The following is a 24,676-nucleotide window of genomic DNA, read 5'->3' on the forward strand; positions in this document are numbered from 1 at the left end:
GAAATCACACAGCTTCTTGGCAGCCGAATACACTGTAACGCTAATTGTAATGAAAAGAGTAAATAACACTACTGAATACTGAGGTGACATGTGGAGGTTTCTTGTGCTCTCCTGTGGTCTATAAGCAATCCTGGGAAGCAGAAAGGGCAAGTATTTCACTTTGCTGTGCTGCTAAGTGGCATGGGGGAACTGTTGGCCCCTAAATGGGCTCTTTCTGCCCAAGGATTTTCTAACTGCAGGAAATGGCTTAAATCCAAGAAGAGAAGTGACAACATGAACTTCCAGCAAAGTGTGTGGAGAGGCAGCGAGGCAAACGAATACATGAAAATATGTTCAGCATCATCAGTCCTCAGAGAAATGTAAATTAAAACTACAATGTACTCCCATTACAGACCTATTCAAGTGCCAAAATTAAAAAGACTGATCATATTGAGTGCTGGTGAGGATATGGAGCAACCAGAACTTTCACTGACTCTGTGTAGGAAGGTAAAATGGTACAATCATTTTCTCAAATAGCTCATTGTTCTTCAAAGTTAAACATATATCTACTAGATGACCCCGCCATTCCACTTCTAATTCATTTTCATACTCAGGAGAAATGAAAGAACATGTCTCTACAAAGACTCACACATGCTTGCTCACAGCAACTTTTTTGTAACAGCCAGAAACTGCCAACAACCCAACAGGTATCTATCAACAGGAAGATGGATAAACAAATAGTACTATATCCATTCTACAAAATATTTCTCCCCAACAAAATAATAAATATTGTTATACACAACAACATTAGTAATCCTCAGAATAATTACATTGTGGGAGAGAAGGGTACATGCTGCATGCTTCCATTTATAAAAAATTCTAGAACATGCAAGCTAATCCATACTGTGAGAAAGCAGACTGGTGGTTGCCTGTGACAGATGGGGATGGGGAGGTCAGGAGGAAGTGAACACACATGGGGACGGAACTTTGGATGTCATGCACACACTCAATATCTTGACTGTGGTAATAGTTTCACATGTAAACATATCAAAACTTACCAAATGTTGAATACTTTAAACATCACATCTCAATTATACCTTAATAAAGCTATTTAGAAATAATATTTTTTTTTGAAGGAGTTTCACTCTTGTTGTCCAGGCTGGAGTGCAGTGGTGCGATCTCGACTCACTCACTACAACTCCGCCTCCTGGGTTCAAACGATTCTCCTGCCTCAGCCTCCAGAGTAGCTGGGATTATAGGCACCCACCACACCCAGCTAATTTATGTATAGAAATAATTTTTTTAATGTCACGTAACCACAGCCACATGTAGTTAGTCATTCCTGCACTGAACAGCACAGCTCCCACTTCTGTGCTGCTCCAAAAACTTGCTATTTGTGTTAGTATTAATAGAAGTATGCTGATGCTATTATAACAGGTGATGTTTTAGTTCTGTGTGTTGCACTCTGTCTAACCCCCACTCAAAGAGATCCTTTCTCGTCTTCCTTGGAAGGTAGCATCAATGAGCAGAAATAACAGGAAGACAAATTCAAGCTTAAAACGCTTCCCTGATGGACTTTGCTAATGGATTTATTTAACCAAAGAATAGACAGATTGCTCGTTTTACTGAAAAATTCCAATAAAGAGTGACTCTCTAATTCTACCCAGATGTACTAGTGAATCACTGGATATCCAGTCAAGATTACATGAGACCACATACCCAGAACCTAAGATATTCCATTTGCCTTAGCCCTAGTAATCCGTGATTAAAAGACAAAGTTTGTTAGAGGGTAGTTGGAAAATGTCATAGTTACAAATTCTGGAACTTTTAGGTTTTGGTCTGTTTCTGCATCTATAAAATGGTTGTACCAATGCCTGCCTAAGATTCAACAAGATCACAGAAGTAGGGCAACATAAAAGGAACAGAAGTACTTAAAAAATATCCCCCCTTACCCACCAAACCCTTCATCATAGCACACACTTTCTTCCCTTATCAAAGGATAAGACAGCACTGTTAGCCCAAGCTCCCCTATTTTGTAAACCCCTGCCGTTTTGCAAATGCTGGTTAGAGCAGAAAATTCCACTGGGGCTCAGGCCAGGAGACACATCCCGCCACACAAGCCACAGGCCTAACCACCTGACCCCAGGAAACTCCTCCCTTATCAGCAGCTAACCACACCATCCACCCCATCTCACAACAAGCCCAGACCTCTCCCACCCAGACCTACAGTTATTCCAGTCTGTAAGCAGGCGTGGGCTCTGGGGCTAGCTGGTGTTCCCCTCCACAGGGTTTTGTTCAATATTCTTGTGCTGCCATAGAGCTGCTGCCTTCCTTTCCTTCTTTGCCCTTTCTCGTCCTAACAAGTATGAGCAGAGACTTCTCTCGTGCTTACCTGGAGCCAAAGCTTGTCATGCTGAGACCACTTTCCACCAGCAATGCACTGAAATGTGGCATTCTGCCCCACATTCACCTCCACGTTTTGGAGTCTCAGAAAATGAGGTGCTTTTCCTAAGAGAGAAACCAAAGGACACATGAGAATGAGACTCAGCAGCCTGCACCACGTCCCTCCTGGTGGACGGCAGCTCAGAATGGGCACGGGGCAGGGTGGAATCGGTGCTTGAGAAGTGGCCCAGCTCACTGAAGAGTTCACTGGCCATTCATTATGAGTCTGGCACTGTTTGAAGAACTTTACATACAGCTTCTCACTGAAACCTCACAAAAATACATGAAATGGGCAGTATTTCCATTTCACAGATCAGAAAGTTAAGGCTCTGAGGGGTTACATCATCAGTGGACACAGTCACACATCCAGAGGGTGAGGGAACCAGGACGTGAATTTAGAACTCTGTATCCTATTACTAGCTGTTATGCAATAGTGCTCTGTGCAATTGGCACAAACATGCCTAGAACACACCCAAATCAATCATGGCTTCTGGGACTGGCATTGCACAAAAGGTGAAACCATGACACCAAATGTCAGAAAGAAGAAAAACTGGAGGAGGGGTGGAGGTGTAGATATTCACCATAGGTGATGCTTCCCGGTAGCCTGTACGAGCAAAGAAAGAGAGCTGATGTGAAGCACCTCTGTGCCTGAGACCTACACACCTGGCCTTGGTGATGATGCTAATGAGGAAGATGATGAGAAAGACAGAGTGGAGAAGGGAGGAAAAGAGAAGGAAAGCACTAGTAGCTGTTGTTCTTAGCACTTGCTATGTGACCAGTACCATGTACAGTGTCTCTATGCAGTAACTCACTTAACCCAGTGCAATCAGTCGTGGTATTTTCTCTACCTCACAGTGAATGAACTGAGGCAGAGAGAACTCTGGAAATGTGCCCAATGTCACAAGACCCCAGAGTCTCATTCTGTGATGTGCTTTCTGAGCATGAGGGGGGAGCATTGATTCCAGGGACTGGACATAACAGGGAAAAGATCTTTCAAATGAAAATCAGAGTGGGTGTGAGCAGACAATCTTAGGATGAAGTCTATGTTTTATATTGGGTAGCCTGGGTTCATCTCTTTTCGCTTTTGTGGAGAAGGGTCCTCACCCACCTGTACTCTAGAAATAGTAACATCAATAACAGCTCTCCATAGGCTGATAGCTTATATCTAGAAGAATTACGTTTCTTCACTGAGGCACAATGAAGGATCTCTATGCCATCAATCAAATCAGTGATGAACTGGTATCACCCCCGGAGTGGAAACAAATGGAGAATTAGGAGAGGCTCAAGGAGGTTTAACAGGAGATTTTGGCCATCTTTCTTTTTTTTTTTTTCTTTCTCCTTTTTTCCTTTTTCTTTTTTCTTTTTTTTCTTTTTTTTCTTTTTTTTTTTTTTTTTTTTGAGACAGCGTCTCACTCTGTCACCAGGCTGGAGTGCAGTGGCACCGTCCCAGCTCACTGCAACCTCCACCTCCTGGGTTCAAGTGATTCTCCTGCCTTAGCCTCCCAAGTAGCTGGGACTACAGATGTGTGCCACCATATCCAGCTAATTTTTATATTTTTAGTAGGGATGGGATTCCACCATGTTGGCCAGGATGGTCTCGATCTCTCCACCTCGTGATCTGCCTGCCTCAGCCTCCCAAAGTGCCGGGATTACAGGTGTGAGCCACCATACCCAGCTGATTTTGGCCATCTTTCTAGAGGGAGTCAAATACACAGAGAGACAAATAGTAACAATAATGCCATTTCCTGAGAGCTCCTACAGTGCCAGGTACTATGAGAAATGCTTTGCATGTTCTATGTAATTTAACTTCATGACATTCCTATAAAGCAGACACTATTATGATTTCCCTGTTAGGCACAAATCAAGGCTCAACAAGTTTAATATGCCCAAAGCTATATAGCACTACTGAAAGAAACAGAATTCACTCCAGGTCCACTTTAGCCCCCCAACTCAGCATTTACCATGCAGCTATGCTCCCTTGCCTACTGGGCACTGGGAATAAGGATGGTGTCTCCAGACAGACTCCAGGGTCTGCAGAAGGGGCTCCTAGACAGGGCTGTGCTGATGGTTCAGGTCCCTCTCAATGCTCCCAAATACTTTATTACACGTGACCCCTTTCCTTGCTATTTTTCCTTGCTTTGAACTATCTTGTCTACTAATCTGTGTCATCACCTGTAAAGCTCAGCAAAAGCCAAGAATCTCGGAGCAATCAGGCAGACTTATTGGGAGAACACTGGGCAGGGTGGAATTGGTGTTTGAGAAGTGGCCTGGCTCAGTGAAGAGTTCGCTGATCACTTATGATGACTCTGGCACTGTTCGAAGAACTTCACACATAGCATCTCACTGAAACCTCAAAGAATAATCCAGGAAGTGGGCAGTATCCCCACTTTCCCAATGTCCTTTTGCTCAAGTTTTAAACTCATGAAGAGCAGCTCAGAGATCCCTCATGCTACCTTTGAGCTGCCACGCTGGAGGGCTGTCAAGGACCCAAGGCCCACGGAAAACCACTTCTATGGGCTTCTCAGAGTTGGAAATTCCTCCATCTAGTCAACTTGACGAATGTCATGCTGCTTTGATTGTCTGAAATTGTTTCCTTTTGGCTCTCCTGTATAATTTTGTGAAGTTATTTTTGGAACTATCAGTTCAAGTCGATTCTTGAAGTGGGAATAGAGTGAACCTTGTAAGTTCGTCCATGCCACAGGTTTAAACGGGGAGTGAACGCATCCACCCCAGGTAGGGCGGGGAGTGAATGCGTCCACCCCAGGTGGGGGGGGAGTGAACGCATCCACCCCAGGTAGGGGGGGGAGTGAACGCGTCCACCCCAGGTGGGGGGGGAGTGAACGCATCCACCCCAGGTGGGGAGGGAGGGAAAGTCTTAGCTCCAATGCCGGGAAACTCTGTGTTTGTTTTTACAAAGAAATGCCCTTCCCTTACGCTTCGAGAAAATGGGTTAACCTCTGGGATGTGTACAATTAGCAATCAATCTTCTCTGCAACAACGTCCCCAGCAGGCCTCACTCTGACTCCTCTCCACCTCCCCCTCTCCAGCAATAGAACTTTCGCCTTGATTCTTTCCTTTTCAATTTCTCTTCTCCCCTCCCTTCTAGGTTCAGTGGTAGAGAGTTGAGATGTTTAATGACCCTTAGTGTGAATATTCTAAGAAAACACTGGCAGAGATACTGAACGCATGCGCCTACAAGAGCCAGTTATGTAAATGAATAAAGTCGTTCAGCTGTAAAACAAAACAAAACAAAAAATACCACCTTGTCGGCCCATCTTTTATTTTCTCACTTTTGATAGAGAGTTAAGAAAAATAAAGATGTCTTTACATAAGAAAAGCAATGTTGCAAGCACAATGACAACTGGTATCCACCACTGGCCTTACACTGGGGAGAAAATAAGGAGTGGTGAGGATTGGAGGGAACTGGAGAGAGACCTGTGTCCCACTGAACCTGGGCAACGACAACTTCAGTTCAGCCGAGGGAGGCCCAGCACACACGCCTTATATGGGGGCGGTCAAACATTTGATTTCTCAAGGCAAATAAGAAATCCAGATTTTATATGAAATCTCTCACTCTAACCTCAACATGCTGTTAAAACACAATACAGAATTAACAAAACAGGTGGGCAGGCAGGCTCTATTAATCTGTGGCCTCTGTTCTTACATAAGTCATCAGCAACAATTTCATTAGCCCAGGTGTCCCCAGACTTTTTACACAGGGGGCCAGTTCACTGTCCCTCAGACCGTTGGAGGGCCGCCACATACTGTGCTCCTCTCACTGACCACCAGTGAAAGAGGTGGCCCTTCCTGAAGTGCGATGGGGGGCCGGATAAATGGCCTCAGGGGGCCGCATGCGGTCCATGGGCCATAGTTTGGGGACACCTGCACTAGCCAGACTTACCCGATCCAGCCCCATAAATTCAGGGCCTCCCCCACAACTCTATGCAGTACACAGTGGGCATCACACGAAGGCCAGACCCGATGGCAGTTCCCAGCACAGAAGCTGATCTAGACCACCCTCTTCTTGCGCAGGAGCCTTGTCTCTGCACCTTGGGGCTCTGGGTCAACTTTGGCTCATGACAGACAGCGCTCTCCAGGGATTGCACTTATGTGGGGGGCCTCCTTGGTCCTCTTCTCTGCATTCCTGGCCTCTCTGATCCCCCTTTTTTCATGGCCCCACACAGCCTGCTCATCAGCCACAGGTTCTCTCAACTGCCACCTTCCCCCAGCATCTGCTGCTCTGAGAGAGAATTTATATTCCACAGACTTTAACTCACCCACCTCCAGCCAACACGGTTGACCTCGGTACCCAGGTCAGCCATCAACTTGTGGTTCTAAGCACTTCCTACTCTCTCCGCACTGAGACCCAATGCCCCACAAACGGGATGCCGCTGAATGGGCTTAACGGAAGACTGGCTGTGCATGTGGGGCAAAAATGCCTCGACGCTGGTGACATTTAGACTCTTGCAGATGTCAGTACAGCATCTGAAGACATATTATTGTGCTCTTTATCCTGCTCTTTAAACCTGACAGTGCTCAGTAGGAAGCCACGCAATTGTGCAGAAAGCCCGGTACGCACATTAGAAACGTGTCACAGATGCTCTGTGGGCTCAGGGACATGGCCCTGCAAGATTGTGATGGGGAAAAAAAAAGTTTTAAACAATTCTAAAAGTCAACTTAGAAGCTAGGAACTTTGAAACGGAGGGGAAAAATCATTCTGACATTTATCGTACACAGTTATAAATGCAGCGGCCCCGCTAATGGCCAGCACTGAGGAACAGCAGCAGAGGGTAACTAAGGCTAGAATACTTTCAGAATAACACAAAAATGTGAAATGGGCTATACAATATAGATGAGAGGTTTCAGTTTGTTAAAAAAAAAAAAAAAAATTCCTTTGAGCATCATGCCTGCCTTCTGGTTACTGTTTTGGGAGCTTCGAGACAATTATCTACCATCCTAATCTCAGTGCCAGTCAACTGACGATACAATTGCAAATGTTTCCCTCGTTCCAACTTTTGGAATATTTAATGGAATCACTTATTGATAAACTCTGATCATATGTTAATAGAAAACATATCCGGAGGACAGAAGGAGAATTAAAAAGGCTTTGTGTCCACAGGCTCTTTTGAATTGAATGCATATATTTCAATATAGTTAAATTTTTAACCATCTATAAGTAAAGTCACAAATTAATTAATTCTAAGACTGGAGGTCTGGGAAAAACCACGTTTAGTCTTAAGGAGAGTTCAGAAGCTACTATCCAGTTGCATGACAGGTAACCCTCATGAACAGCCTCTGGGGCCCATAGTTGGCTTCTCACAGGGTAGCCTGCTCATCCCAGGCTCATAAGACCTTGCTTAAGCTAGAAATCTGGGAGTGAGCCATCTCTGAAGCCTGACTCCTAATCCAGTCCATCAAATGAGACCAGTTGGCTCTGCCTCCTAGTAGATCTCTAATCTGTGCACCTCTATCCACCTCTTTCTCTATGCTTATTCATAGTCCTGCTTATCATGTGCCATGGGCTGAACTGTGCCTCCTCCAAATTAATCTTTTGATATATGACCCTAAACCCCAGTACCTCAAATGTTCCTGTATTTAGCAGTAGGGCCTTTAAAGACATGATTAAGTTAAAATAAGGCCTTTAGGGAAGGTCCTAATCCAATCCAATCTGACCAGTATTTTCAAAAGAGGCGGACATTTGAATGCACAGAGGTACACCAAGGGACTATGAGTACAGAGGAATGACCATGTGAGGCCACAGCAAGAAGTCAGCCACCTGTGAGCAAAGAGGCCTCAGGAGAAACCATGAATGCCAACACCTTGATCTTGGACTGCCAGCCTTCAGAACTGTGAGAAAATTAAATACATTTATGTTGCTTAAGCCACCAAGTCTGTGGCATTTTGTTAGGGAAGCTTTAGCAAACTAGTGCACTGTCTGTGCATATAATTATATTATATAATTATATAATTATAATTTTTTAGATTATATAATTATATAATTATAATTTTATATATTATATATAAATGTAAATTAGATTATATAATTATTAATTTATTATACTTTATCATAATTATCTATGTAATATAATTTGCATTCATATAATGTACATTTCTATTCTATATGCTTGTAAAATAATTATATATAATTATATGATTATAATAATATAATCATACAATTATTTGTTTTCAGTCTCCTTCACTTCAATAGAAGTCCATGAAGACAGTCAATCTGTCTTTCTCACTCCCACAAATCCAGAATGGTGCCTGGAATGGAACCTATGTTCAGCAAATACTTTTTGGATGATGAATGGATGTCTCTCAACCACCCTGAATGTGACCACCACCACCTCTTGCATGGCTCCAGAACTTTCTTCCTCCTAGGTCTCCCAACATTTTCTCTATGGTTCTTCAACACAGAGCAGCCCATGTGACCCTTCTCCACCATCACTCCCTGCACAGAGCCTCCCTGCACTTAGACAAACATTTAAACTACTCACGATGATGCCCAAGGCTCAGACTTCTCTGTCCCACATTTGCCCAGCCCTCTCTCCTGTGTTCTTTTTGCTCAGGACATGCTGGCAGCATCAGGACAACTCCCCACGCAGGACCTCTGTAACCGCTGTCTCCTCTGCCTCAAGCATCCCTTTCCCAAATCACTATATGGTAAATTCCTTCCTGTGATTTGAGCATCAGCTCAGATCACATTTTCAAAGGTATCTCCCTTGACTACTATATCCAAGAAGCTCGCCCATATCCCAGACACCCACACTTAGGATATCCACAAGACTTTTCACTATCTGAAATTTTTGGTTAATTACTATTAGTTACTGATGTGGTGCCTTTCTTTCCATTGGCCCTCCTGCTAATCAAACACCATGAGTACAAGGACCTAACCTTTTTTAGTTACTGAAGGATCGTACCTAACCTTTTTTAGTTACTGAAGTATCGTGCCTAGGAAAGTTCTTAACACACAGCTGATGTACAATAATTCACTTGCTGAAAGAAAGAATGAATAAAATCTGGGCAAGCTATGGACTAAGCACTGGTCCTTAGGAAAGGGACTTTTTTAGGCCCTACTCAACTCCACATGATTAATGAGCTGTGGATATACCTCAGGTATTATGTATACTGCCAGTATTTGTCCATATAGTTAAATGAAATTTTTTTCCAATTCCAGCCTCTCCTATGGGGTCTTCACATGTGGTTTCTGGGAAGTTTATGCTTACGCTGCTCCAACGCTGCGATTGAGCCCAACAAAAGCACTTTATGCAGGAAATAAAGCCAGGATCACGTCTTCCGGAGTTACAGCCATGGTCCATTTGCTGGGTAACTGGCTCTCAGCAATTTCATAACCATGCAATCCACGCCCCCTCTGCAGGAGGATGATGAGGTTGTCAGGAGAATCCTAACTTCAGGAACCGCCCCAATGAAAGGAGAATTTCAAGAGGATTCACGAGACTTTGGGGGTGGAAAGCTATTCTAGTAACCTCCAGAGAACCCACTCCTGTGGAGATTTATCAAAGGGAAGGACACGTTTGCTTGTGAGAGCAAACCAGTGTCTGTGCTTGGAGGTAAGGCAGAGCTTTTACCACTCTGAGTTTGAAGGTAGTTGAGGCTAGGGTAAGAGACAGGAGTCAAGGTTGGGCATCAGGATGGAGGTGAAAACTCCCATTAGAGCACAAAGTTCTGGGGCCCAGGTAAAGAGACCCATGCTATTTTTCCTGGGGAAAATCCAGCTGTCACCCACTAGAAAGACAAAAGTCCAAACATCCAGCACAAGGTAAGAAGCAGAAACACAGGTAGATGTGGCAGAGGCAAGCACACTCTGAGTGGACAGGATGTAGGCAGGGCTTGAGGAAGACAGAAGGGATGTTTCAGAGACTGTCTCAAAACCGGAGGTGGTGAAAGGTTGAATGCATGCTGTTAAAGGGACCACAGGTAGCGTAGACATCCCCCAACACAGCTGCCCAGTCTTAGGCCAAAGATCATTCCCTAGTGGAACAGCTGATGCTGACTCCCAGGAGTACAGGGAGGGGAATATTTCATCCTAGTGAAGGAGATTCATATGCATATCTACTACATAAACCCTACATAGCTGGGTATGGAGGAGTGGCATGCCTTTGAGGACTCTTGAGGCTATACCATAAGTACTAACCACTATGAGAAATCTCTCTCTGTGCCTACATGGAGCTGATGAGTATATTTAAAATTATTTCAAAAGAATGAATTGCTTTGGGGTACTTTTCCTTGCGAGTGAACAGTGTGATAATTTGCTCAGTGTTTTGGTGGTGGCCTTTTTTTTTTTTTTTTTTTTAAAAAAGACAATTGCACAAGATTCTATAGCTGGGGGGATTTCTGGAATCTGATTCACATGAAGTCTGGGTCAACAGAAACATTTCCCAGGCATGCCTGAATGACAGGCCAATCTGGGAAATTCTAAAAGACTCGAAGTAACGCAGAGGATGGGAACTTTCAGCCAGTGCAATGGAGAGCCCAGTAGCATCTCAGCATTCCTGAGACACCAGTTGCTGCTTAGAAAAGAGAGTCTCCCTTGCACAGGACTCAAACACAATTTCTCAAAATAATGTGTGGAACTTGTAATGTGTTGCAAATTCCTCCAGAGAAGGTGCTCTAAGACAATGAGTCAGACAATGGCATTCTAGTGCCAGTAGGAGGGAAGTTACGATTGAGGGTCTGACAAATTTCATTGCAGAAGTGGAGAGTCATGTCAATTAAAACAACACGGATGAGGCTGAAATGAGAATAGTCCCTAAATGGGAGGATTGAAAAGCACATAAGGAGAGGAGGACCCATGATACCTCTTGAGGAAGCAGCAAACTGCACCACAGCCTAAAGCATGACTCCTGGCCAAATGGGAGGAATGGAGGGAGTCCACAGGACGTTACCTAGAACTGGATGGCTGCTGAGAAACTACTGGGAATCTCCAGTCTGCAGAACACTGACAAACTTGTGGGACTGGCATCTCAGCTACCCTGCCCAGGGGCTGCCATGATCTCCATGCAAATCAGTTTGATTTCAGTCTCCCCAACCAAAAGTCACCGGGTATGACGTCATCTCAACTACCTGTACCCAGGACTTATGGCCTCTGAGATTTAGCAAAGCCAGAAACCACATCTCCCTGCTGAAACACATTCAAATATCTGAGACTAAATAAGGCAAAGAAGTGGATGGGTATGGAGGAGTGGCACGCCTTTGAGGACTCTTGAGGCTGTACCATAAGTATTAACCAGTATGAGAACTCTCTCTCTATGCCCACATGGAGTTGATGAGTGTATTTAAAATTATTTTGAAAGAATTAATCGCTTTGGGGTACTTTTCCCTGTGAGTGAACAGTGTGCTAATTTGCTCAGTGTTTTGGTGGTTTTTTTTTTTTTTTTTTTAAGACAATTGCACAAGATTCTAACCAAAGCCCTCTAATTCTTCCACTTCAGTGGTCTGAATCCCACTAATAAACAATCAGGACTTTAGACTCCCTTAATAACGGAGAGAGATTCAAACGAAGATGTTTTGCCACTCTCTGCAAATTCCTGGAGGTGCTGCCTGTTGAACAGGCCGGCAAAATTATGGATTTATTCAGGACTGATTGCATTGAGTATGTAAGCATTTCTGAAGGATTAAGAGAGAGAGAGAGAGAGAATGTTTGTGAGCTGAATAAATGGAGGGGATTGCAGGCTTTATGCTGCCCAGTCTGGCGTGGATCAGTGCTGGACTGGGAGGAAGGGACAGACTTACTGCACGGATGAGCAAGGACCCGGACCTCGTCCACAGCAATGTAGCCAGGATGACCCTTCAAAGAGACGGATTCAAATATCACCTGCAACACACAGGGCGCGAGTCAATTTCATAGAAAAGGTTGTAGGCATTCATCACAGGAAGCAGCCCGGCCCCCAGTCCCTTATGTTTCAACTTCCCATCAGAAGCAACCACAGAGACCTTCTAGTAAGACAGCATGCTACCCCGGCAACTGACTGGGATTTCTAACACCAGGTAAAAAGGCCACACTTTGGTGGCGAGCAAAAGAAGAGTCAGTCGCCTGGAATATTTTTAACGGATTTCAGAAATAACACTTAGATGCAAGAAAAATCACCCAAACACTGAGGTCTTGGAGACTCCAATCTGTGCATCTTTCTCATTGCAGCTTTAAGGGTCAAGCCACAACTTGACCATTCTTCTACAGAGAACTACTTTCTAATATCCCAACTTTTTAAATAAAGGGTAGGAGAGATGCTTACCTTGGAAGTTACCATAAGCCAAAGAAGGTTTACCATGAGTTGATTCTACATTCCCAAGGAACAAATTACATTTGGATTTACGATAACACTCTTAAAAATAAGTGGTCATTGACCTCTTGGTATCCAGGAATAGAAGGCAACGAGTTGTCTGAATTCTCCACTCTGATTTCCACCTAAACTGCTATTTCTATAAAAATTTTGTAATGCATTTAGCTTCCCTCATCACTCAACCTCTATCTTCACCAAGGAGACATGAATGTCTGTGTGGATAACATGGCCAACATGCTTGACCTCTCTAGTTCCAATAGCCTTCTCCAATCCACTTTAGCCCCACTTCATTCTTCACCTCCTGGAAATTGGAAATTCCATTTTCCCATATTCTGGCACAATCTCTACCCACAGCCTTCTCCCAACTGACTCCTCTTGACCTGCTCCTCAGGCTCACGTGCTACCCTAGACCTCTGCACTTATCTAATCCCTGACTTAATGCAGGAGGTCCAGGCTACTGTGCGAGCTCTTCAGACTCCACACGAGTCTCTCCTAAAGCCCTCATTCCTTTACACCTTTATTTCAGCTTTGCCAAGCCTATAACACATCTGCCTTCTCCACTCCTGTACCTCACACAACTGCCGCCCTTTCAATAGGCACCCGTGTCATCCCAGCAGACACCCACATCTTCAAGAGGCAAGAGGCAGAGAGAGGGGCTGACTTCTAACTTTTTACCCACTGACCTGATATCCATCCACACCATCCCCTGCCTCTTCTTTACCAGGAACACCACTGCTCTTGACCCTGACTCTGGCTATATTTTCCAGCTTTTTGATTCTTTTTGGTTTTCTCTGTCTATCCTGTATCTCCAAATCCTTCCTTTTATCCGTAATTTTGACACACATCAACAGCTTCTCCTAACCTTTAAAAACTACCTTTAGCAGCAGGTTTTCTCCAATACCATCTAGTTGTGTTTCAGTAACACTTAAAATTCTCAGTAGTTTTGTCCTCATTCACTCCCAACACTTCCTGACTTTCCACTGCAGAACTTCAACCTGCTCTAATCTAGATTCTGTCGTCCATACTCCCCCGACAAAACTGCTTACACGGACGATACTAATAATCTTCTAAGCCAGAGCAATCAGGCAAGAAAAAGAAATAAAGGGTATCCAAATTGAAAAGGAGGAAATCAAATTGTCTCTATTTGCAGATGACATGATTGTATATCTGGAAGACCCCATCATCTCAGCCCAAAATCTCCTGAAACTGATAAACAACTTCAGCAAAGTCTCAGGATACAAAATCAACGTGCAAAAATCACAAGCATTCCTATACACCAGTAATAGACTTCAAGAGAGCCAAATCAAGAACGAACTGCCATTCACAATTGCTACAAAGAGAATAAAGTACCTAGGAATACAACTAACAAGGAATGTAAAGGACCTCTTCAAGGAGAACTACAAGCCATTGCTCAACGAAATAAGAGAGGATACAAACAGATGGAGAAACATTCCATGTTCATGGTTAGGAAGAATCAACATCGTGAAAATGGCCATACTGCCCAAAGTAATTTACAGATTCAACGCTATTCCCATCAAGCTACCAATGACCTTCTTCACAGAACTGGAAAAAAACACCTTAAACTTCATATGGAACCAAAAGAGAGCCCGCATAGCCAAGTCAATTCTAAGCAAAAAGAACAAAGCAGGAGGCATCACACTACCGGACTTCAAACTATACTACAAGGCTACAGTAATCAAAACAGCATGGTACTGGTACCAAAACAGAGATATAGACCAATGGAACAGAACAGAGGCCTCAGAGGAAATACAACATACCCACAACCATCTGATCTTCGACAAACCTGACAAAAACAAGCAATGGGGAAAGGACTCCCTGTTTAATAAATGGTGTTGGGAAAACTGGCTAGCCATGTGCAGAAAGCAGAAACAGGACCCCTTCCTGACACCTTACACCAAAATTAACTCCAGATGGATTAAAGACTTAAACCTCAGACCTAATACCATAAAAACCTTAGAAGAAAATCTAGGAAAAACCATTCAGGACATAGGTGTAGGCAAGGACTTCATGACCAAAATGCCAAAAGCAATGGCAACAAAAGCCAATATAGACAAATGGGACCTAATCAAACTCCACAGCTTCTGCACGGCAAAAGAAACAGTCAGTAGAGTGAATCGGCAACCAACAGAATGGGAAAAAATTTTTGCAGTCTACCCATCTGACAAGGGGCTGATATCCAGAATTTACAAAGAACTAAAGCAGATCTACAAGAAAAAAACAAACAAGCCCATTCAAAAATGGGCGAAGGATATGAACAGATACTTTACAAAAGAAGACATACAGGAGGCCAACAAACATATGAAAAAATGCTCATCATCACTGGTCATCAGAGAAATGCAAATCAAAACCACATTGAGATACCATCTCACACCAATTAGAATGGCGGTCATTAAAAAATCGGGAAACAACAGATGCTGGAGAGGATGTGGAGAAATAGGAACACTTTTACACTGTTGCTGGGAATGTAAATTAATTCAACCATTGTGGAAGACAGTGTGGCGATTCCTCAAGGACCTAAAAATAGAAATCCCATTAGACCCAGCAATCCCATTACTGGGTATATATCCAAAGGATTATAAATCATTCTACTACAAGGACACGTGCACACAAATGTTCATTGCAGCACTGTTTACAATAGCAAAGACCTGGAACCAACCCAAATGCCCAACGATGATAGACTGGATAGGGAAAATGTGGTACATATACACCATGGAATATTATGCAGCCATCAAAAACGATGAGTTCACGTCCTTTGTAGGGACATGGATGAACCTGGAAACCATCATTCTCAGCAAACTGACACAAGAGCAGAAAATCAAACACCGTATATTCTCGCTCATAGGCGGGTGTTGAACAATGAGAACACATGGACACAGGGAGGGGAGCACTACACACTGGGGTCCGTTGGGGGGAAATGGGGGAGGGGCGGGGGGGGTGGGGAGGTGGGAAGAGATAGCATGGGGAGAAATGACAGATACAGGTGAGGGGACGGAAGGCAGCAAAGCACACTGCCATGTGTGTACCTATGCAACAATCTTGCATGTTCATCACATGTACCCCAAAACCTAAAATGCAATAAAACAATAATAATAAATATAAAAATAATAATAATAATAATAATCTTCTAATTGCCAAATCCAGTATATATTCTCAATCTTTATCTTACTTGAAGAAGGAAGATAGTGCAGTGCTTGAACTATGGATCCAAGTGCCTAGGTTCAAGCCCTGGCTGTGTCACTTTCTAGTTAGTGGTCTTGGGAAAGTTACATTGCTGTTCTGTGCCTCATTTTCTGCATCTGTATTTACAGTTTCTACCTCATTAGGTGATTTTTTTTTTAGATTAAGGGAGTTAATACCCTACTTAGAACAATGTATGGCACATAGTACATTCTCAGAAAATATTTACCATGATTATTGTCACAACATGACCATTCTTCTACAATTGTCGGTGTTCACAGAATCTTCATTTCTGGGTCTTTTTTTTTTCTATTTAGGTTCAGATAACACTTTATTCTTGTGATTTTACTCATAGATCTGGCAGTGTTCTACCACAGGTCTGTACTCATTCCTCCTCCTCCGTCCTCCCTTCTAACATAAGGGCCCCTTACTCATCTTTTCACTGCTTACACTCTCCCTTCAACAGCCGCCAATACACTGATAACTCCCAAGCCCAGCTCTGCACCCTAGACTTTTCACCTGCACATCTGTCTTACGTATCCAGTTCACAGATCTGTGTTTCTACCTATGTGCCACGTCAATGATACGAATGCAGCAGATCTGTGCAACCTGCTCCTCAAACCTCTTCCCTCATTGACCAATGGGCTATTCTTCCTGAAATACAGAACATGGTCAGTGGCACTATGACCCATTCAGTGACCCAAGCTGGAGATCTCGGTATCTGGTGGGCCTCTCTTCCCTCAACCCGCATCTTCATTTTCCTTTTTATTCTACCTTATTAGCAATTCTCAAATCTTCCCATGTCATCCATCTCTGCTATTAGGCTGAACCATTGGAAGCAGGCATTTTTTGGAGATCAAAAACAGCCAGACATCAGAACCACTGCTCGGATTTAAACCGTCATCAGTTTTCATCTCCAACACCTGACAGCCTCCAAGAAGGACCCTCTTTCTCCTTTTACTCCTCAGTTCAAGTCTATCAATAGAATATAAGGTAAGTGATGAGACCAACAGGAAAACCTCCCTGTGACATCTTTTTGTGGTCTATGTGGTCACTCCAGGTCAGTAGATTCCAAGATTAGTGTTTTCATTGGGATTTGGAGCTCCAACAGCTATAACAAATGAACTGTGGAGAACCAATGGGAACCGCTGGAGATCACGGTGATGGCTGAGAAGAGGCAGCTTCCTTTGGTGTTAGGATCTGTTGTAAAACAGCATGTGGCTGCCTGGGAGTTAGGTGAAGTCCTTGGGGATGACAGTCACACCAAACATAGAGCTGGTGCTCCAGCAAGACGGCCACTCTGGAAGAATAGTTTACTAAGAGAGCAGGGTCCTTCAGAGAGACCCCACAAACAAAGTTATTCAAGGGGTAGGGGAAAGTTTGCAAAACTTATGTTCTAGCCACCTCATCCTGCAGAGGGGAAAGTAAACAGAAGGACTTCCTGTAAATAATCATGTGTCTAATTATATTTTTTAATAATTCAAAGGAAACCAAAAGCAAAGTTTGTAGAAAAAAGATAAGATAAAAGATCTCTCAGGTTAGACCCAATGTTAAAATTTGAACCAGGCAAATTCTCATTAGAGACAAGAGGCCAAAGACTTTGCCGATGGAATCTAATGTCTTTTAATGTTGATTTCAATCCAGTAAAGCCCTTGTACAAAAATACAAAAGTATTCAAACTGTGTAATAAAAATGACAAAAGTGAGAAAAAATGTTTCTGTTGTGACAGTAAATATAAATGGGTTAAAACAGAGAAAAGCTCTCAGACTGTCTACATAAACAAAGTCTAATTGTATGCTCTAAGATAAACACCTAAAACAGAATGACTCAATAACATTAAAAAGTACAAACTGAATAATGACATAATAAAGAAATGCAAATAAACAGAAAGCAGTTGTCACAAAAATAATGTGAAAGCATCAAAGTAGAATTTTAACCAGAAAGAAAAATGAAAAAATCAGGTGGACTAAAATGGTCATTCAGAAAAAATACATGAGTCTAGAGACTTAAGTGGAGAAAATAATGAAAAGGACATGAGTTGAAGACTTTAACCTATGTCTTAGATTTTGACTAATCATAGAGAAAAAAAACAAGTATATGTAATGTAAATAATGTATTTACTAGATATATATTAATAAATATGAAGACAGAATAAAACTTCTATTAAAATGCTATGGCTCAGTAGCAAAAAAAAAAAAAATCATATACTAGGCCACAATATAACTTCAATAAATGGCATGAAGAAGAAATTGTTTAGCTTTGGGTCTACATATTTTCTTTTTTTTTTTTTTTTGAGACGGAGTTTCGCTCTGTTAACCAGGCTGGAGTGCAATGGTGCGATTTCGGCTCACCGCAATCTCCGCCTCCTGGGTTCAGGCAATTCTCCTGCCTCAGCCTCCTGAGTAGCTGGGATTACAGGCACACGCCACCATGCCCAGCTAATTTTTTGTATTTTTAGTAGAGAAGGGGTTTCACCATGTTGACCAGGATGGTCTCGATCTCTTGACCTCATGATCCACCCGCCTCGGCCTCCCAAAGTGCTGGGATTACAGGTGTGAGCCATCGCGCCTGGCCGGGTCTATGCATTTTCTAAACAAATTCACTAAAACTAGATATTAGTGACAAAGTCTTAAAAATCAATTTCTTTAAAGTTACACAATGCTATCGCATGTTCTCACTCATAGGTGGGTGTTGAACAATGAGAACACATGGACACAGGGAGGGGAGCATCACACACTGGGGTTTGTAGAGGGGAACTAGGGGAGGAACAGCACGGGGGTGGGGAGTTGGGGAGGGATAGCATGGGGAGAAATGCCAGATATAGGTGATGGGGAGGAAGTCAGCAAACCACATTGCCATGTATGTACCTATACAACAATCTTGCATGTTCTTCACATGTACCCCAAAACCTAAAATGCAATAAAATATATATCTGTATATACACATACATAAAAGATACACAATGCTTTCTTAATAACTACGGTATCAAAGTATGTTTTGCACGTTAACAAAAATCTGAAACAAAATTAAAAGTCAAATAGGCTAAGAATAATATTTGTAATAGCTATGTCAGCTAATAGAAAAATACTCTTTTTGTGTGTGTAAAGGACTATTGAGAATCACCAAAAAAAAAAAATTCAAATTAAAAAGTGGCAAATGACTTCAGCAGGTAATTCACAAAAAAGATGAAGGAGAAACGGTAATAATCTATGAATGTAATTGTGCAAAATGCCACTGAGGATGATCAGAAGGTGCCCCAGAAGATGGCTATAACCTTGGATGGAGATGGGATCAATCCATCAATATGCTTCTGATGTGGGCCCCTAGCCACAGGAAGCACCACTAAGTAGATAGCCTGCTCCAGTTCCTAGGGACACACACCACAAGGGGACAAGGTTATGCCAGGACCCTCAGAGGTGGAGGAGCTGCTCAGATGTCCTGAGGAGAGGGAGAATGGTTATCTTTGAGCCAAGCACACTCTCAAGAAAATTCAACCAAGGCCCTTGGGGAATGAAAATCAGAAATGGGAGAGCCAGAGGAATGAGTAGAGAAGTCTAAAGGCGACTCTGGTGCAGGGTTTTCCTCCTGTCTTCAGGAGGTAGGGGAAAAGGGATGGGATGGGGAACTCACACAGGGCATACATATCCAGTGGCACTCCACGTCAGTACATGGAGGCCAAGACCCTGAGTACAGGGCCTGGAGCAGAGGGCTCAGGCTAAGAATTCCAACTTCTCTGTAGATGCTCTTCAGCTCCAGGGCTGCCATGTTGGACCTACTATCTACTGCACATGATCCAGCCCCATGGGCCTCATTTAGAGACCTCCTGGTGCAGGTTTTGAAGAAACGGAGCTTGCATGGAAAGGTGAAAACCTCTCCCTGTGCCTGGGGAATTGTGCAAAGCCAGGAAGCAATTCCCCAAAAGAGGATCTTAGATGAGTCATGCTCAACCTCTCCAAAACGTGGTTTTTTGTTCATACTTGGAAGAGGGTATGGATATGTCAGGCCATGGTTTAAGAGACTTAGTGTTTTAACATCACCTTTTATAGTCCTCAAGCAGAAAGTCTGCATGGCAAAAATGTTAAGGGGCTGCAAACATTTTTAGGACAAAAGAAAAATGTTGGCACATCAGAACTCCGCTTAGGAAGAGAAATACATATATTTTCACAGGGAGAGATTGCTTAGGGCAAAATTAAGAGAGACACTCTTTACCATATCAGCCCAAGGAGACCTGTACAAGACAGGGAGGAAGATTCAATGTAGTGGAGAAAAGTGGGATGGATAGGGGAGCAGATGGAATAGAATTCCAAGGTGGTAGCGTGGGCCCCCTCACTGTGATAAACTCCACTGAATTGTGAGTGAAGGTACTAAGCCTACAGAGTGCCAGATGCCAGGGATTTCCTGAGAAAGGGACTGAGTTTCAAGTCCAGTTGAACCAAAGCTGGGTGAGTCCTTAATTTCAGGGGCCTATATGGCAATGATAACTACTGAATAAAAGATAACTTTCCCTAGGCAGATAACAGAGATTAGGGCAAGCAGGTAGCTACAAAATTAACAGAAGCTCTTTTATTTTTTTTAATTGTGAAAGAGAAAAGTTCACAATCATTAGAAAATACGAAATCAATATCACCTAGAAAGGAGCTGTGATCTGAAGTACATGTAACTTAACAGCCATTCAGCACTGCGTGGTAACCACATTTAATAATAATGCATTGTATATTTCAAAACTGCTGGAAGAATAGATTTTTTAAATGTTCTCACTACACAAAAAATGTTAAGTTGGTGAGGTGATGGATATGTTAATTAGTTTGATTAAGTCTTTCTATAATGCATACATAGATCAAAATATCACACTATACCCTATAAATACACACAATTAGTATTTGCCAACTAAAAGTAAATAAATAAGCCTCTGCTTTCCCAAGATGAGGCACATGTGGAGAGATGGCTGGCAGAGGGAGGTTCTCACCCCAGGCCTTGCCAAAAGTCTGGTGCCAGAAAGCTCACGAAAGAGGAAGAGGAAATTTCAGCATTTATTACAGAGCTAAAAGTCAATTTTAGAACTATAAAACATGACTTTAATAAATTAATACATAAGCCATCAAGTCCGAAGCCCAGTCATTTGTATTTAGCCCACAGAATCATGTGTGTAGGACCGGAGCTCCAAGTCTGGTGAATTTTAAAACCCGTTTTGCTAGTGTCTTTGGATTTCCTGATAGGCCCCCTTTTCTTGCCACCGTACCTATGTATGCATGTATGAGTGTGCTTTGAATCCGAGAGTCTGTGGGTACTTGTCCCTATGGGTGCATTTTGTGGTGTTTGTGGCCAAGTGAGTATCTATTAGTGACTATGTGTGTATAACACACGTATCTCCCTAAACTGCTGCACTCAGCCAAGGAAATGTATTGAGGCTGTCAGGGCCAAGAAGGTGCAAATCAGAAAATTCTCCCAGATGAGGCTGCTTATCCAAGGGATGGCACAGAGGTTACTCAGAACAGGCTAAACAACACTGGCTATTTCTTTTAAAAAAAAAAAAAAAGCTCCCTTCCTCCTTCCCCTTTCTTTTTCCCTCCTTTTCTCTTTCCTTCCTTCCTTCCAACAATTGCTGAGGCCACTACAAGCCTGACGATATGGCTTGGCTCTGTATCACACGCCAAATCTCATCTTGAATTGTAGTCCCCATAATCCCCACATGTTGAGAGAGGAACCTGGTGGGAGGTGACTGGATCATGGGGGTGGTTTCCCCCATGCCATTTTCATGATAGTGAGTGAGCTGTCACAAGATCTGATTGTTTTATAACTGTTTTATGGTTCCTTCTTCACAGGCTCTCTCTCACCTGCCACCATGGAAGACGTCCCTGCTTCCCCTTCTGCCATGACTGTAAGTTTCCTGAGTCTCCCCAGCCATGCGGAACTGGCTCTTTTTATTGTAAATTAAATCTCTTTTCTTTATAAATTATCCAGTCTTGGGCAGTTCTTTATAGCAGTAAGAGAACAGACTAATACACATGACATGATGATTCACATATGTTCTCTAATTTTACCTGCAGAAGGACCTATCATACCTAACACCCTCTCCATTCTACAGATAGAACTGTAATTCTGAGTGATGACAAGATACAGTTATCATTACACAGCTAGCAAGAGTCTCAGAAAGGGCAGATTTTCCCTAAAGGCAAAGCAGAGCTTGGAGCCAGAGGACCTAGGAAGAATCATGGGGCCTTGAATGTGCCAGTAGTGCTTCCTATACTGGAAGATGGGATATATTGCTACCTAACAGAGAGAGCTACTACACAGATCTCATGCCTCTCATAAGGCATGAACATAGTGGGTACTCCAGAGATGAACTTTTTCCCCCAATGCTTCATCAAAGAGCATGGCAAATGGGGTGGCTGTCCCTGTATTGGGTCAATTTTCTTGTTCATTGTACTTTAACCTGTGGCCCCATCCTGTACCCATTTGCATCTGGCCCTAGATAGGGGGTTTCCAGTTGGAACCTTAAAGCTTCACTGATCATGCCCATGAGCTTTTAGAGATACTTGAAGTCTGTACTCAATGATACAGTGGTGACAGTCTAGGGAGAAGGGTATCTGGGATCTGCCCCGAGCTTAGTCAATAATTTGCTATGAGGTCTTGGACTTCACTAGGCAACTCTGGACATCAGCTTTATAATATACATCAGGGTTCAGCTATGGCCTGGAAGCCAAATCCAGCCCACCATCTGTTTTTGCACATAAAGTTTTACTGGAACACAGCTGGGTCCATTCATTCACCTATTATCTATGACTGCTTTCACAGTACGATGGCAGAATTGAGTAATTGCAAAAGAAACTGTATGGCTTGCAAAGACTAAAATATTTTCTTTTCAGCCCGTAACAGAAAATGTTTGCCCTATCTACAAAATGAGGATCAACCTAAGCCACGTGTGCCAGTATGCAGTCTGTAAACGTCTATGGATAGGAAGAGTATATAATTTATCATTGAAACTGGGGCAAACTATGAAATGGATGCTCTTAGTTTCACCAGGATAGTAGGAATAAACAGGGTTGTCCCAGCACACTGAGATGTAGGGATACCTGTCTGCAGAATACTACCTCTACAGTCAGGTGGTCATCTGACAAAAAGGGGGCCAAGATCAAACATAGAGGAAAGACAGTAAATTAAACACCAATAAACGGATTTCTTTGACTCCTCAGAATTCCCACATGAGTAACTGTGAGTCTCATAGAACCAAATACATCACACAGCTCTTTCAAAATGCTGTGCCCTCTACCACATCAGCCTTCACCTCAGAGAATCTCGGGGAACAGATGTTCCACTGAGCACACTCTACAGGTCATGCATTGGGTATTCTTCCCAAAATGTGCAAGCAAGATATTTTCCCCTTGTTCATGCAACTGTGCAGGTAGAGAATATGCCATTCTGAAAGCCCAAAAGCTCTGTAAACAAGGTTCTTCAGTTTAGTATTATACAAAGTAATTTGGTGGTAAAACCTGAACTCAGCCAAATTGGCCTGATACTGCTTACAATCTTTATTTATCCCATTTCTTGTGAGTATCTATAAGTTTTGCTGTAGAAATATTAGATTTGATTATAAGGTACTGCCTCAGACCCTACCAGGGTTGTTATGAAATACACAAGATATGCAAATATATTACTAGTTAAATTCTAAACATTCTGAATCCTGACACATATCTGACACCATCAGTTTCAGACAAAGGTTTATATTAAAACATACTACACAAAAGGAAAAGACACAGAAATAATGAGGCCAAAGGTACATAATTTTTCTCAAAACATCTAAAATAAAACACATCACATTGTTAGTGACACACACATTAAAAACAAAGGATTCTCCTTTTAGCCACTTTCATTGATATGTTCCTGCTATTCTAAAGAAGGGTATAGGGTCTTAACCTCACACCAAATGGCCACAGTTCCCCCGACCACCCCAAGACCAGCTCTGTCCCATTCACCTCTGCGTTCCCAATGCCTGAGCTGGCCTGGCTCACGCAGGATACAAAATGGCCGACAAGTGAATGAGTATAGGCAGCACGTGGCAGAATGATGGTGTAATGAGTTCTTGCAAGAATTCACTTTCTCTTTTCCTCTTTTCTTCTCTTTCTCACTTCCTCTTTTATTTCTGTTCTCTTCCTAACTTTCCTTACTTCCTGCCTCTGGCTCTTGGCCACCCATGGACAGGCAGAGAAGATGAGGTTGGGGGAGAAGCAAAGGCAACGTGGTCACAAACAGAGCTATTTAGATCCATCTCCAAGTCTGCTTGCATATTGCCAGGGCTGTGGGGGTAACCTGTGCTGTTCGTCAGTCCCTGCCACAAATATCTTGTCTTATTGTCTACTCATTTAGGTCTCCTGACAACCCCAAAATATAAACCTTAATAAAACTCTCAACACAGACCAAGGCACTACAAGAGACAGTGGCAGAATTCTCCACAATGGATGATGAGAATGAGCAGAACTAGCACCCCATAAAGGTGAGGTCCCTTCTGAGAGCCCAGCCTTGGAGTCATCCCCTTCATCCCCTTCATCTGCCCACCCACATTCTCCAGGCAGGGCTAAGCCTTTCAAGAACTCTACTAGGGGAAATTGTGGAGCCATGTGGTTAAGAATTTTGACAATCACCAATCACCCATGATCTGACAATCACCGGCTATTGAAGTGTGGCTAACGAGACTGAAACTGAATTTCTCATTTCACTTAAGTTCAGTTACTTTATATTTTAGTTTAAAAACTGATACC

At 42.9% G+C, this 24,676-nt stretch overlaps 1 protein-coding gene across 15 annotated transcripts in view; it reads right to left on the reverse strand.

Moving 5' to 3' along the window:
• Positions 1 to 24,676, reverse strand: part of PTPRT (protein tyrosine phosphatase receptor type T) — a 1,134,111-nt gene that overhangs the window by 699,755 nt on the left and 409,680 nt on the right. For all 15 annotated transcript variants that reach the window (XM_039479697.2, XM_039479693.2, XM_039479696.2 and 12 more), the window contains exons 4-5: positions 12,175 to 12,256; positions 2,372 to 2,487 (exon numbers count right to left, since the gene is read on the reverse strand). In XM_039479697.2, the coding sequence (XP_039335631.1) occupies positions 2,372 to 2,487; positions 12,175 to 12,256 (198 nt within the window). The remainder of the gene's footprint in view (positions 1 to 2,371; positions 2,488 to 12,174; positions 12,257 to 24,676) is intronic.

Source organism: Saimiri boliviensis, chromosome 9 (assembly GCF_048565385.1).
Source record: "Saimiri boliviensis isolate mSaiBol1 chromosome 9, mSaiBol1.pri, whole genome shotgun sequence".
Classification (NCBI taxonomy): domain Eukaryota; kingdom Metazoa; phylum Chordata; class Mammalia; order Primates; family Cebidae; genus Saimiri; species Saimiri boliviensis.